Source organism: Mastigoproctus giganteus, chromosome 7, assembly GCF_048544385.1.
Source record: "Mastigoproctus giganteus isolate SK-2022 chromosome 7, ASM4854438v1, whole genome shotgun sequence".
Taxonomy (NCBI): domain Eukaryota; kingdom Metazoa; phylum Arthropoda; class Arachnida; order Uropygi; family Thelyphonidae; genus Mastigoproctus; species Mastigoproctus giganteus.
This window is the reverse complement of record NC_143581.1, coordinates 217,425,788-217,441,347: the sequence shown is the minus strand read 5'-3', so window position 1 is coordinate 217,441,347 and position 15,560 is coordinate 217,425,788. Positions and strand designations below refer to the sequence as shown.

The 15,560-nt window shown below is 37.0% G+C and overlaps 1 protein-coding gene across 4 annotated transcripts in view; it reads right to left on the bottom strand.

Annotated features, from left to right (window-relative positions):
• The window catches only part of LOC150083681 (extracellular matrix organizing protein FRAS1-like), an 866,422-nt gene that overhangs the window by 57,852 nt on the left and 793,010 nt on the right, over positions 1-15,560 (bottom strand). For all 4 annotated transcript variants that reach the window (XR_016547213.1, XM_090378121.1, XM_090378123.1 and 1 more), the window contains 2 exons: positions 15,336-15,529; positions 2,333-2,591 (listed from right to left, as the gene is read on the bottom strand). Coding sequence is in view for 3 of the 4 variants with exons in the window: in XM_090378121.1 (XP_090234247.1) it covers positions 2,333-2,591; positions 15,336-15,529 (453 nt within the window). In the remaining variant the exon portion in view is untranslated. The remainder of the gene's footprint in view (positions 1-2,332; positions 2,592-15,335; positions 15,530-15,560) is intronic.

Sequence of the window (15,560 nt, the reverse complement as noted above, 5' to 3'; positions counted from 1 at the left end):
AGAGGAAGAATCCCATCAGCATTGAGCATGCTCAAACCATTCAAGGCTTTATACACCTCTATCAGATCACCTCGCCGGTGCCTAGTCTCCAGACATTGTAATTTGCAAAACTTAAGCCTTTCTTCGTAAGAGCACCCCTTTGTTCCATTCACTAATCTTGTTGCCCTTCTCTGTACTCGTTCCAGCATCTCTACATCCTTCTTGAAATGAGGCCTCCAGACCTGTATACTCAGGGTGTGGCCTGACATGGAAGACTGCTGTATAAATTCGAGCTGTATGGCATTAAGGGCAAGTTACTGCAATGGATAAAGGGATGGTTGAGTGGGAGATAGCAGAGAGTGGTAATAAATGGACACTGCTCTACGTGGACTAATGTTATTAGTGGAGTCCCCCAGGGTTCGGTGCTGTGCCCATTGTTGTTTTGTGTATTTATCAATGATACCAATGGAGGTATATCAGGCTTAATGTCCCAGTTTGCAGATGATACAAAGGTTGGCAGGGTTTTAATGACACTAGAGACAGTATGCTACTGCAACAGGATCTATAAAAGTTAGGCAGATGGGCTGAGAAGTGGAAACTGAAGTTTAACATTGACAAATGCAAAATACACCATATCGGTTGCAGTAACCCAAGAGAAACGTACCAACTGTGTGGTACTACACTCAGGGGGGGATGAAAAAGAACTTGGGGGTAATTGTGCAGTTCGATATGAAGTTCCCTGAGCAGTGGAGATGGGCTCCCAAAGCAGTTCATGGAGTTTTGTCAATCATACATAGGAACGCGGCTAGCAGGAGACAAGGAGATGATTATCCCTTTGTATAAGGCAATGGTGAGGTCACACCTTGAGTACTGTATACAGGTCAGGAGGCCTAATTTTAGGAAAGATGTAGAGTTGCTAAAATGAGTACAGAGAAGTGCAACAAAATTGGTGAGAGGAACAAAGGAGTGCACTTATGAAGAAAGGCTTAAGTTCTGCAAGTTACAACATCTGGAGACTGGGCACCTGCGAGGTGATCTGACTGAGGTGTATAAGGCCTTGAATGGTTTTGAGCAGGCTCAATGCTGACGGGATATTTCCGCCTGCTCAGATTAAGAATCTGAGGGGGCATAGATTCAAATTCCTTAGCCTAGAATTTATAATGACAGCAAACAAACAGCTTTGAAAACTGTGATAAAAATTGTACCTGTTAACTCCACTGTCTGATATGGGCTTCCAAAAGCTAAAATGTAGATCTAGAAATCGATAAGACTGAATAAAATGATATATAAATAGATGTAGAGAATATTAGTGCATTGGTACATTATAGCCATAGTATCTTATGTGCTATCAAACCCCCCATAACAACAACAACAATATTTTACTCATAACAACAACAACAACAATATTAATGCATAAAAAAAAAAAAGAAAAAAACCAAATTTTTTGAATAATTTTTGGCAAAGGTAAAGAAAGCCTGCATGAGAAGCATGCAAAAGTTCAATGAAATTTACTGGCAAAAGTACTTTGCCGTAATGGCATTTGTATTGTTGCTCGCTTGGGAAACAGATGGTGGGTGTTATTGGTCAGGAGTGAAATTGAATCCCATGGGAGATTGAAACCCTTCCGAAGTGGAGGGGGTAACCTGACCTTTTTTCTTTAGAATCACTGGTGGACTAGTGAATAAATTGTTTATTAAGGAAAAGGAAAAAAAAAAAAAAAAAAAAAAAAGCAAAGGAAGCCCACATAAGAAGCATGGCAACTTTGAAAAAGTTTACCAGTGAAACTATGTTACGAACATTTTTTGCGACGCCAGAACTATGACTCTGTTTGTGATTCAATTAGTGATTCTAAAGAAAAAGGTCAGGTTAAACCCCCCCTTCCCACCTTGGGAGGGTTTAAAGCTCCCATGGAATTCAACTTCTACTCCAGACCGATACCCACCGTCTGTTTACCGAAGCGAGCAACAATACAAATGCCGTCACGGCAAAGTACTTTTACCAGTAAATTTCATTGAACTTTTGCATGCTTCTCGTGCAGGCTTTCTTTACCTTAGCCATAATTTTTTATAAATTTTTTTAAAAATCAGATTTTATTTTTTAGAATAATACACTACTGTTGGACAATGAAGTTAAAACAAAAACAAATTAATATTTAAGAGCATCATATGCGAAGATTTCATTTTTACAATTCTTTTAACAAATTCGCCCTACAGCACCTTCTGCTATCAGAAACTGACTAGTTCCATCCACAAAGCATAAAGCATATCCATACAGTATATAAGAGCTGGGATAAATTAAATTTAGGATCAATGTATACAATCTTTTATATGTAATCGTGTAGCATACTACTCACCCCGAAATTTTGCTTGAGTTCTGAAGTCGATAACTAACTGTCCATCTTTTCCAATGTTAATCCTAAGAATCTGAAGTGAAGCTCTTAAAAGACCATCAGTTTCCAATCCATTTTTCCAGAGAATTGTATTATAAAAAAATGAAAATTCCATTTCTGTTCGATGTTCAAGTGAAGTCCATCCAGTTGGAGCAGTTGCAAATATATAAGAGACATAAAGAGGCAGTAACACTGTTACATATGTCTGTTCTGAGTCTCGAATCTACAGGAAAAAAAAAGTATCATGTATTAATAATGTATTTATAGTTTTACTTAAATTTTTTTCATCATTGATATGAGTTTTACTCATAAAAGATTACATTAGTTGTCAAAACAAAAGCAAAATGATATCCATAATATATATTACATGATGTAACATATGAGAATCAGTACAAAAGTAATGCCTCCTAATTTTTTGCTTTCAAATGTGGTGCCATAGATCATTTTGCTTGTCACTGAGTGGTCACTAGAGGTCTATAGTTTCGCCATACTGAGTGTCGCTGTGATTGGTCTTGTGAGTGCAGCAAATGGATAGTTTAAAATGGTGGATGTTACAGATATACGTATCAAGCAAAGAGCAGTGATTGAATTTTTTAAAAAGGAAGAAGTGATACCTATCGAAATCCATACACATCTCAAAAATGTTTATGGTGACAATACTGTAGATGTGAGTACAGTTAGATGTTGTATAAGACACTTTAAGAGTAGGGAAAGTGACAGGTTGACAAGTGAATGTTGACAAGCTCTGAAGTGGTTGGCCAGTAACATCAGTGACAACAAGAGCTGGATAGATGCATCGGATCTGGCTCTTGTGCGATGCAGTAGGTATAAATCTGCTGTGATAACTATCTTAAAGGAACTAGGCTACAACAAGGTTTGTGCCCAGTGGGTCCCGAAAATGCTGACACACAAGCACAAAGAAGTCCAGAAAGTCATCTGTACAGAACTTCTACAGTGCTATGAAAGTGAAGGAGAGATTTTTCTTTCACACATAATCACAGCTGACAAAACCTGGATCCACCATTATGACCCCAAAACAAAAGACAGTCGATGGAGTGGCACCATCAAAATTCACCGTGCAAGAAGTTCAAGAGACAGCATTCTGTCAGTAAAGTCATGGCAAAGGTGTTTTTGGACAAAGATGGGGTCTTCTTATGGACTTCTTGGAGTGTGGCACTACAATTAACTCAGATTGATATGGGGAGATACTGAAAGAGTTGAAAGTCCACATCCAGAGAGTTCGACTGGACAAAAATCATAATGAGGTTCTTCTTCTCAATGACAACACACAGCCCCACAGCAGTCTGCACACGATGGAGGCCATTGCAAAACTGGGGTGCACTGTTCTTCTTCACCCCCCTCATAGCCTGGATCTTGCACTTTCCGACTATCACCTCTTCAGCCCACTGAAAGATGCACTCTGTGGAACTCATTTTGTGGACGGCCACCAGCTCAAGCACAGTGTTTGCAAAGCCCTTCAGAGCAAGAGTAAGGACTTTTACAGGATTAGAATACAGTGTCTGATTCAGAGATGGCAGAAGTGTAAAGAAAATGATAGTGACTTTGTGGAAAAATAACAGTGTTTATTAATGACTGAGGATAATTGATGTAAAAAGCATAGTTGTAGGAATTAAATTTTCTGAGTAAAAAAATAGGAAGCATTACTTTCGTATTGCTCCTCTTAATATATAATGTATACACTTTATTGATAGTGGGCCAGACATTAAAATTTAATTTGCTGGAGGCTCTTTGATTCAGAGTAAGGCAGTGAAAAGAACAGTAACTTCTTAGTTTCTTCATTAGAAAACAATTACATTTTTAATGTGTTATCTATTTTGTTAAAATTTGTCAATGAGATGAGCCAAAGTTTGTATATCTCTGATAGACACATTAAAAAATAAAAATAGCAACCGTAATAGCAATAAGCAGTACTAATTTTATGGGAATAATATTTCTAAGCTACACACAAGAAAAAACAACCAGGTAATTTAATGAATTAATGAACAATTTATTTGCTGCTATTTCAAAATATTTTGCAATATGTTATATTTTTACACGAGGAAAGGGACCTGGGTATTACGGTACGGTCAGACATGAAGTTCTCCAAGCATTGTAGACTGGTTGCAAGGAAGGTCCATGGTGTCCTCTCGATGATTTATCGAACAATTGCTAGTAGAGATAAGGACATCATAATCCCATTATATAAGGCTATTATTATATAAGGCTTCTTATTATTGTTAGACCACACTTGGAATACTGTGTTCAGGTATGGAGACCGCACCTAAAGAAAGACATTGTGCTTCTTGAAAGGGTCCAAAGATGGGTAACTAGCCTGGTGAGATCAGTAAACGGGCATCCAAATGAGGAAAGACTTCAAATATGTGGGTTGCAGAGCTTGGAAGCTAGGCACCTTAGAGGAGACTTGATTGAGGTGTTTAAGGCTCTGAGAGGCATAAGCAACTTGTTGTTGTTGTTGTTTGGTTTTTAGGAGCATTAGCAACTAAAGCCATATTGCTCCTTGGATATGCGGTGGTCATTCCCTGACCTTTCCGTATCCTCCGTATTTGGTGGATCATGGGCTCGAACCCCGGTCTAATCAAGAAGCATGTGCTATGCACTGCTGCTCTTGCCCACCTGGCTACGGAGGTGCCACCAGGCATAAGCAAAATGAATGAGGATGAAATTTTCACGGTTATAAATGATTATAGAACAAGGGGCCATAATTTCAAGTTATGGGGGAAGATGTTTAGACTGGATTGCAGGAAGTTTTATTTTAGCCAGTGAGGTATAAATTATGGAATAAGTTACCTATGGGTGGTAGAGGCTGACAGTTTGGGGAAATTCAAAGGGCAGCTAGATAATTACCTATGGGAGGAGGGAAATGCATAGGTTGTCTATTTCCTTTTCTCTTCTTCTTCTTATTATTATTTTATTTATTTTTTGTTATTTTATTTTATTATTATTATTTATTTATTTTTTTTTTGGCTGGTGCAGCATAAGCCATAGGCTTCCTTGCACCATTTGGCTATTGCTAATACTAATAGTTAATTACATTCTGCTAACTCAGTTGTTTTCAATGAGGGTGCCATTATCAACCTGTGAAAAGTTTTAAAAATCTTGCAGGTGGTGTTGGATATACACAAGTACAAGAAAGATTTATAGATAAGGTATAAAAAGCTGGAAATTAAAGACACAATTCCACATTCTGACTGAACAGAATTTATTAGTTTTGAATTATATTATAACACAGCCTAAAAATCAGAAGCTACTTTGCTTCCTTCTTTAGAGGAAGGATGGAATTAACTTTAAACTGTGAACATACATTCATGGCTAAAATATATACAAACAAGTAAGGTAATGTTTTGCAGTGCACTGCATTTCAGGCATGTTTGATTTTTTTTAACTGAATTTATTTTCTGTGAATAACAGAAGTGAAAAATAAATTAACTAATTAAATTGTTGACAATTAATTACTAATTAATTAACTAATAATATATAAAAGTAATTGTTTTTATTTCATTGCACAAACCTCAGCATAATATTCAGTGAACTGATAGTAATGTACTTTACTTATTTTCTTCTTTATTGACTAAATTAAGCAAATAGCAACACATATCTTAGATCACACTATGCTGTCAGCACTTTCATAATGCACTTCACTTATCTCTTCCTGGATTTTAATGACAGTTTAAATGTAATGCATTTTCACATTTCTGTTGTGATTAATATAATAAGCAAATAGTAATAATCTGTAATTTATATATTTAATAAACCAATAAAAAAAGCGAGCTCCTCAAAAAGCAATAACTTTTATGGGTGAACCAAGAACATTTTATTTCTATGCACTCATTCGTTCATTCGTCCATTCACTAATTCATTCCTACAGCCAGTATATAAACATAATAGGCACTGCTTTAGCTACAATACACAGTATATGGATAGACAGCCTATGCAATATTATGGGGAGGAAAGAAACAAAAACCAGATTTCTATTTGTTTGATTTTAATTAAATCTGGGATGGCTTGAAACTCTTTCTAAAAGAGCTATATATAAAATTTCACAAAAATGGATCTAGAGTTGTTACATATGTATGGATGGCCAGAGAGTGGATGGACATGGTAAAGACAAGGCATATATGTGCAAATGCACCTAAAAAGATACTCACTCTCTGCTGGGACAGGAGAGAAACCCATTCTTACTGCAGACTTATTAATCCAAAGTGAGAACAGCAGGCACCATTTAAAGAAAAGAGAAAATCATTTCCTTTCCACTAGTTAGAAACAACTTTATCATAGTTTTTGACTTCACTTCTAATAAGTTTCCATTGAAGGGTGCAGTGCTAAATAAATGACACTAAAAATGCAAACTTTTCTTTCATTTACTCTATTGTTATTCTTCTGTTTGCTATTTCTCTTCATTTTCCCTGTGAAGGATGGAAAAACAAGAATGTGGCTATTAATGAAGTTCAGAAGAAATTTTTACCACCTTAGATGTATAATGTCTCAACTGTTACCACAACAGAAGACAGCTAACTTAGCTCCTGAAGTATCAACAAGTGTTGATATAAAATGGGCTAACTTAGACAATATGTGTGGTGCAGATGGAATTTTGAAGTATGATAAAAATCTAAAATTGTTTTTCCCAACCTTATTCTGCCTCACTAGAATGCAGAATGTATGCTTTCAGTCTTATCAAAAAAAAAATCAGAATGGAATTCGAATCATCCAATAAAATGCAGAGCCCATTTCAACTGCAAAAATAGATTTTCTGAAATCAACGAAGACGACCTCTGATATTTCTTTAAGTATTCCACATCATGACAATAAGTGAAGATTAATCATCTTATAATTGGAATATGTTTTGACAAGTATCATATGTTATATAATTATAGCAATTTTTTTTAAAAAATGGTGATTTATCTTTTTAATATCTTTTAATTTTAATGTGTTTGCGTCTGTAAAAATTGCTAATTATTTATTTTACCATTTTTAAACATGTTATTAGGTTATACGAGAGGTATCAATAAATTATCTACCTACCTATAAAGGAAATGAGATAGAGGCAAAAATCTATTTTTATTTTCAATGTAACTCCCCTGAACTTTATATAAACTTGTTATATTTTATTGGCAATGAGGATATACCAGACAAATAAAATCCTTTGCTCTGTCCATCAAAGAATGCAGAAACAGCAGACTTCAGTTCATTGTTATCAGCAAAATTGATGTCCACATACGTTTTTTTTTTTTTTTTTTTTTTTTTTGAGGTGTCAAAACAGGAAATAGTCACTAGGGGTCAGATCTGGGCTTTAAGGTGAATAGGTAAGTTCTATAAAGTCACAGTCTCTCAAAGCAGTAGCAACAGCATGTGACCTGTGAAGGTTGTGTCCGAAATTTTTTGGGTGGGGGAAGAACCCTTGTGCTTCTATTGCATTGACTCTTGCTTAGTCTCATCAGGATCCCAGTGATGAACCCATGTTTCATCAACCATAACAATTCTGGAGATGAAAGTGTCGGGATCCATTCCCGTAAAGCTTTAAATTCTCCTCACAACACCATACTCTGAACTGCTTCTGCACTAGAAATCTGGGGACCCACCTTGCACTGACCTTAGTCATTCCCGAATGTTCATGGAGGAATGATGATAACTGTTCCCTCAGATATGTCATATTCCCTAGAAATTTGGAACACCTTTAAACGTCTGCCATTCAGCACAAGAGTTTCTACAGCTTGGCACATTTCTGGAGTGGTCACTGTCACAGGCCTTCCTGGACATGGATCATCATCAATGGCCTCTCTAATCCACTTAAATTGTTTTGGCTAGAATTTCACCTGGTACTCTGAAGGTGCACTGTTGCTATACACAGCCACCATCTTTTCATGAATGGCCTTTGGCCCATTTTCTTCTTTGGTGAGAAACTTGATGATTGAACAATGCCACAATTTCACCAAAATCCATAATTTGATACAGGTTTCTTCCCTCTTTCTGTTACAGCAGCACAACCTAAAAACATAGTGGTATCAAAATTAGTATAATTCAAGTTGAGATATGAAGGAACATGATAAACCATAAATCATTGAAATATTACTTCCCATTGTTATATGGGAAGTAAGAGATAACTTACTCAATATTCCTTGTATATATTTGCAGCACTTAGCATTAGCATTAGTAGAGGCATATTGCAAGAAAGCAAGTTTATTTAGCATCCGCAAAAAAAAAAAAAAAAAAAACCACCCTTCCCATTTCACCCATCCATTCACTACAAAAGTTTGTCTAGTTCAGCCTTGAATTTATTTAAGATGTCAACTTCCACAACGACAGATGGAAGTTTGGTCCAGTAATCATAAAGGCATATTTCCACACATCTATTTCACAACTGTCTTTCCTAAATTTCAATTTATGCCCCCTCAGGTGCAGAATCTGTGCAAGAGGAAGAATTCCATCAGCACTGAGCTTGCTCAAACCATTCAAGGCCTTATACACCTCAATCAGCTCAATTCGCAGGTGTGTATTATTATTATTATTATTATTATTATTATTATTAGCCATATGGTGCAAGGAAACCTGAGGCTTATGCTGCACTGGCCAAAAAAAAAAAAAAAAATCCTTATTACCCTGAGAGAGAGAGAGACGCTACAATTTGCAGAAGTTAAGCCTGTCTTTGTAACAGCAACCCTTTGTTTCACTCATTAATCTCACTGCCCTTCTCTGTACTTGTTCTAATGGCTCAACACCTTTCCTAAAATGAGGCCTCCACACCTATATGCAGTACTCAAGGTATGGCCTGACCACTGCCTTATACAAGGGGATAATCACCTCCTTATTCCTGCTAGAAAAATATAGAAATTCTATATATCATTGACAACACCCCATTAGCTACTCTTGAAGCCTGTCTGCACTGCTCAGAAAACTTCATATCTGACTGCACAATTACGCCTAGGTCTTTTTCATTCTCCACTACCCTGAGTTTAGTACCACACAGTTACCTCCTCCAATGAAAAAAAAGGTAACAGAAAGCAAATATTTTCAATAGTCAATAATATGTAATTGAGCAAAATGAAAACGAATTACATGTACATTTTTTTTATGAAAACCCCAAGCACAAGAGGTATTAGAACCTATAGTGCTTAGTACCGTGCATGGGTTGAAGGTTGAAAATATAAAAGAAGATACTTGTTAACATTATACTTGAATTTCTATATATTGTAATTTTCAGGAAATACATATGAAGGGAGGTTGTTCAAGAAATTGGAAGTTGAAGGAATAAATGTGGAAGAAGGAGAGTTAGTTTGAAGTTGGACAGTAAATGGATGCTCACTAGCTGGGGCATGTGTTTGGAAGAGAGAGCAGGAAATATAGACGCCAACTCAGAAGAAAAGTGTCCACAGAAAAGGCAGGCAGAAGACACAGAATGTCTATCAGACAGAGTGGAGAAGCTTTGTTAGAGAAGAGTCATTAATTAACCTGACTGCCTTATTCTGAATGGAGTCTAGAAGCCCGAGAGAGGTTTCAGGGTATGGCCCTGTGCATTGGAACAATATTCACTGTTCCTGTATATTGGAACAATTGGTAGGATGAATTTGAGATTTGTACACAATTATTAGGAAGAAAAGTAACACCAAGAGCAAAAGAGAAAATCCAGTTCTTAAATGCGGAAGTAATATTTATGATTTGCTTATGCCAAGAGAGATCAGAGGTTATAGTAATCCCTAACGGAGATATAAAATCTTGTATAGAAATCTGAGTGTCATCAAAGATAAGCACAGGAGCAGAAGAATCCTTTTTTTGTGAGATATAAGACAGGACTGAGTTTTAGAAGGATTGAAATCAATTGACTTATCTTTGCCCCACTGGAGAATTACCCAGAGATCAGTATTTAAGGAATTGACAGTGAATATTTGAGAGTTGAAGCTTTGTGCAGGACAAGCTTTCTCAAATGGAAAGGTGGAATGCAATGTGCTATCATCAGGAAAACTATGGACAGGATTTCTGGTCAATAGAAGAAGGTCATTAATATACAAGATTAAAAGAGTAGGAGAAAGAACTGAATCTTGGGGAATACCAGCATTAGCGGAAAAATTAGAGGACAGAAAGCAGCCTACCATCACTGCAGTGAGCAGTCAGAGAGAAAACTGGATACTCAATTACAAAAAACTTTCAGCAAACTATAAGATGGAAAACGTTCATTTAGAAGCTTATTTAAAAGACCTTTATGCAAACACAACAAAAAAGGCTTTGAAAATGGCAATAGCTATTGCCAATTGCTTGAGTTTCACCAAAGTTTTCCATTCAATTTTTCCATAGATCGATAACGTAAGCCAGTGTACCACCATTGGATTGATACTGAAGGAATCCATACTGGTGATCATTGATCAGATGGAAGATTTCAAGATAGTTTAAGAGTTGACAGTTTAATAGATTTCTCCATTACATTAGAAAGAGTACAAGTAAGTGCAATGGGACAATAATTGGATGGGAGAGATTTGTAACCCTTTTTTAGGAACTGGCTGGATATGAGCAAATTTCTTATTAGTATTAGTAATGGCCGCATGGTGCAAGAAAGCCTATGGCTTATGCTGCACCACCCAAAAAAAAAAAAAAACGCGAATAAAACAATGATAAAAAAAACCAAACCTAATAATTAATAAAAGAAAAGAAAATTAAACCTATCATCCTATGCATTTCCCTCACCCGAAGGTACTATCCAGATGACTTTTGAATTTCCCCAAACTGTCAGCCTCTACCACCCATGTAGGCAACTTATTCCAGTAATTTATAACTCGCTGGCTAAAATAAAACTTCCTACAGTCCAATCTAAACATTTCCCCCCATAATTTGAATTTATGTCCCCTAGTTCTAGCATAATTTATAATCTTGAAAATTTTTCAAGATTATAATTCAAGAAAAAATTTTTACTGATGCCTCTCGGAGCCTTAAACACCTCAATCAAATCTCCTCTAAGGTGTCTAGTTTCCGAAATCTGCAACCCACATTCAAAGTCTTTCTTCATAAGGATGCCCTTTTGCCGATCTCACCAGGCGAGTTACCTTTCTTTGCACCCTTTCAAGAAGCTTGACGTCTTTCTGTAGGTGCAATCTCCATATTTGAACACAGTATTCCAAGTATGGGCTAACAAAAGCCTTATATGATGGGATTATCACATTGCTATCTCTATTTGCAAAAGTTCGATAGATCATCGATATTACACCATGGGCCTTCCTTGCAACCTGTTTACAATTCTCAGAGAATTTTATGTCTGACCGTATCGTAACAACCAAGTCCCTTTCCTCCAGTACTGGGTTTAGTTGAACTCCACCAAGTGAATAAATTATTTTGGGATTACTGTTTCCCAGGTGTAATGCCTTACACTTTGTTGGATTAAAGCATAGCTGCCATTTTTCTGACCATTCCTGATGTCTATCTAGGTCTCTCTGAAGAAGCTCAGCTTGACAGTGATTATTAACTACTCTACCAATTTTAACATCATCTGCAAATTTAGACATCACGCCCTCTATCCCTTCATCAATGTTGTTTATGAAAATTAAAAACAACAGTGGTCCTAATACTGATCCTTGGGGAACCTCACTTCTTACATCAACCCAATCTGAGGAATAGCCATTTATCACAACCCTCTGCCTCCTGCCCTGAAGCCATCCTGATATCCATCTAAGGATTTTCCCAGTGATTCCAACCTGTTCCAGCTTATAAAGCAACCGCTCATGTGGGACTGAGTCAAAAGTTTTGCTGAAATCTAAACAATGTCGAAATTATTCCCTAAATTCAGCTCACGAGTGGGTCACTCATGAGCAAACCAGATTTGTTAAACATGATTTTCCCTTTACAAAACCATGCTGAGTGTCCTTGAGAATTTCAATTCTATCCAAATGATTATTGAATTCCACCCTTTATCATTGAATTCCATCCTTGAATTCCACTCTTGTCTCCATGATTTTCCCACTGAAGTCAGACTGACAGGTCAATAATTTCCCACTTAACTCTTAGAACCACCCTTATGTGTATGGGAGATACACTGGCACCTTTCCAATCCAACGGAATCTCCCCAGTCTAGTGATGCTCACATAATTAGCCTCAATGGTTCAATGCACTCGCTTGCCACCTCCCAAAACACCTTTGGAAAAAGAAAGTGTAAAAAGGTGACACAGAACAAGAGTAAATTCAGTAGCACAAGTTTTGAGAAAAAGTGGAGAAATACAATTGGGATCTGGAGCTTTCTTAGCATCAAGATTGTTCAAAATCCTTCTGACGGAAGACCACAGGAGGCATTCAATGGAGTGTACTGGGAATGGTAGGAGGTGGTTTAACAAGATCATCTTTACCTTTAGCTGAGTTGGCAATATAAACATCCAGTTTTGACAGAGGTAGGAATAAAGATGGGGAAAAGTTGCAGCGAATAGCTTTGCCAAGTGACCAGAATGATCGACTACTATTCAGACAGGAAGCACGTTTTCTCGGCTTGTTCAAAATCTAGTTTGGACTGATTAATAACTGCTTTACAACTGCTGCAAGCTTTGGTGTAGGCAGAAAATGAACCTGGAGATTTTGATGCAAGCCAACTGCAATATGCAATATTTTTACCTTGAACAGCCTTATCACATTCAGTGGAAAACCAAGGTATAGATAAAGGATAAGATTTTAAGGTGGTGTGGAATAAAGGATTTCATCCCTACAAGAATAATTTCACTGACATGATCTGGGCAAACATTGACATCAGAAGATCTGAAACAGTAATCCGACCAAGGAGAGGAATAAAAGAAATCTCGCAAATCACCCCTTTCTGCATTCTTGTAATGCGAAACAACACAAGGTTGAGAATGGTCATGAAAGTAAGGCTCCATTGAAGAACAGACAATCATGAAGTTGTGAACTGAAGTGGATAGAGGACCAGTCACCTTTACGTGTACTTAGCATTAGTAGAGGCATTTGATGCAAGAAAGCAAGCTCATGCAGCATCAGCCAAAAAAAAAAAAAAAAAAAAAACCACTTCCACTTCACCCCTCTGTTTGTTCGAAATACCTGTCCAGCTGAGCCTTAAACTTATTTAGACTATCAACTTCCACGACAAGGGATGGAAGTCTGTTCCACCAACCAACCGCCCGCTGGCTAAAGGCAAATTTCCGCACGTCTATCCTACATCTGTCTTTCCTCAATTTGAATTTATGCCCTCTCAGGTGATTATTCTGAGTAAGAGGAAGAATCCCATCAGCATTGAGCATGCTCAAACCATGCAAGGCTTTATACACCTCTATCAGATCACCTCGCTGGTGCCTAGTCTCCAGACACTGTAATTTGCAAAACTTAAGCCTTTCTTCGTAAGAGCACCCCTTTGTTCCATTCACTAATCTTGTTGCCCTTCTCTGTACTCGTTCCAGCAGCTCTACATCCTTCTTGAAATGAGGCCTCCAGACCTGTATACAGTACTTTAGGTGTGGCCTGACCATTGCCTTATACAAGGGAATAATCACCTCCTTATCCCTGCTGGAAAAATTCCTGTATATCATTGACAATACTCCATGAACTATTCTTGCAGCCCATCTGCACTGCTCAGAGAACTTCATATCTGCCTGCACAACCACCCCCAAGTCCGTTTCATTCTCTACCACTGTCAGTGTAGTACCACAGAGTTGATACGTTGCTCTGGGGTTGCTGTTTCCCATGTGTAGTACTTAGAAGGGTTGTTTGCAAGAAAAAGATTAAGTGTATTGGTTGTGTGGTTAGGATTGTCTGGTATTCTGGTAGGTAAATGAACAATCTGTGTGAGGACATTAATAATTCCAAAAGCCTCCCCATCTTGACCAGCTGGGTCCATGTTACTAGAAAATGGAAGCCAGCTGGAGCTGTGAATATTAAAATCACCAAGGAAAATTACATCAGTGTTAGGAAAGTTGGACTGGAGAAAGTCAAAAGAGTTCCAAGTGATTAGTGGAGTTGGGAGAATGATAGAGGAAACAGATGAACTTGTCAAAATGGAGTCGAGAGATTTTAAGTCAGAGAAGACTAAAAAGAGGAGATTCTAAATTACTAAGTCTCTGAGATATTGGAGTGAACATATGCATGAGTATGACCTTTGAAGCAAAAGAAATCATAGCGAATAATTAGGGCAATTGAGATGAGCAGTGGTTGAATCAACTGATAATTGGGATTCTGTCAAAAAAAGTACATGGGGCTTGTCAGACTGTAAGTGGAAATGGACATCACTGAGATTGGAACTGAGACCAATTTGTGAAATGAATGAGGAAGTGTTTGGAAGGTTTAGAACTTTTCATAGATAAGTTGTTATTTTGAGCAAACTAAAATTATTTTTGTTTTGAAGAAAAGAAAATTATTTTTGTGTTGTGTTACATGACACATTAATTACTTAAAATATTACAATCTAATGTTTGCTCTCTTATTCTTCTGGAAGTATTTCCTCGAGACATGTAAATGGTTGAAACTGAAGTATTTTTAAGATGTAATGCATGTGCCCCTCAATACCAAAATAAAACATTTTCAATATTATGGTTTCTCTTGCAAGAAGGTCTGGCATTTTATCTTAGTGGCATACTGGAATTTATTGTAAATATGCTATGATTTTTTCTTGTAAAGAAGAGAGGAATTACCATTGGCAATAATTGTTGATATAGCATATTTACAATAAATTCCTGTCCATCACTAAGATATAGTGCCAGATAGCCTACTAGGCTAGCTGGGTGGGTAAAGTGCCTGCCTGGTAACCCAAAGATCACAGGTTTGAATCCCGCCTCGGGCTTGGATATTACGATGGTGCTGTACTCTCCAGATGGACCTCACGGCCACGATACACGAAGGAAACAGGGGAAAACTGGTCCCTTTGTGTATTGCTCACATCATACGATAAAAAAAAGTGCCAGATAATTACATAATAAAAAGAGCTTTTAAAATTAGTTTCAAGAAAAGAGGTAATTAGTTAATTATGAACAGACACACCTACCTTGAAATCTGAAATGACAGTACCTCCACACAAATCAACTAATTCTGTCATGTGATACCAAGCATCAAAAGTCCATACACAAGATTTTAAATCTAAATGTTGATATAACTTTAATGAAAAGTCATCTCGTATGTCTGAACTGAACTGATAAGGATAATTATAGCCAGGACCTTGTAATTTTGTAATGAGTACAGCTAATAGGCAAAGAAAATAAGTAAGAAATAA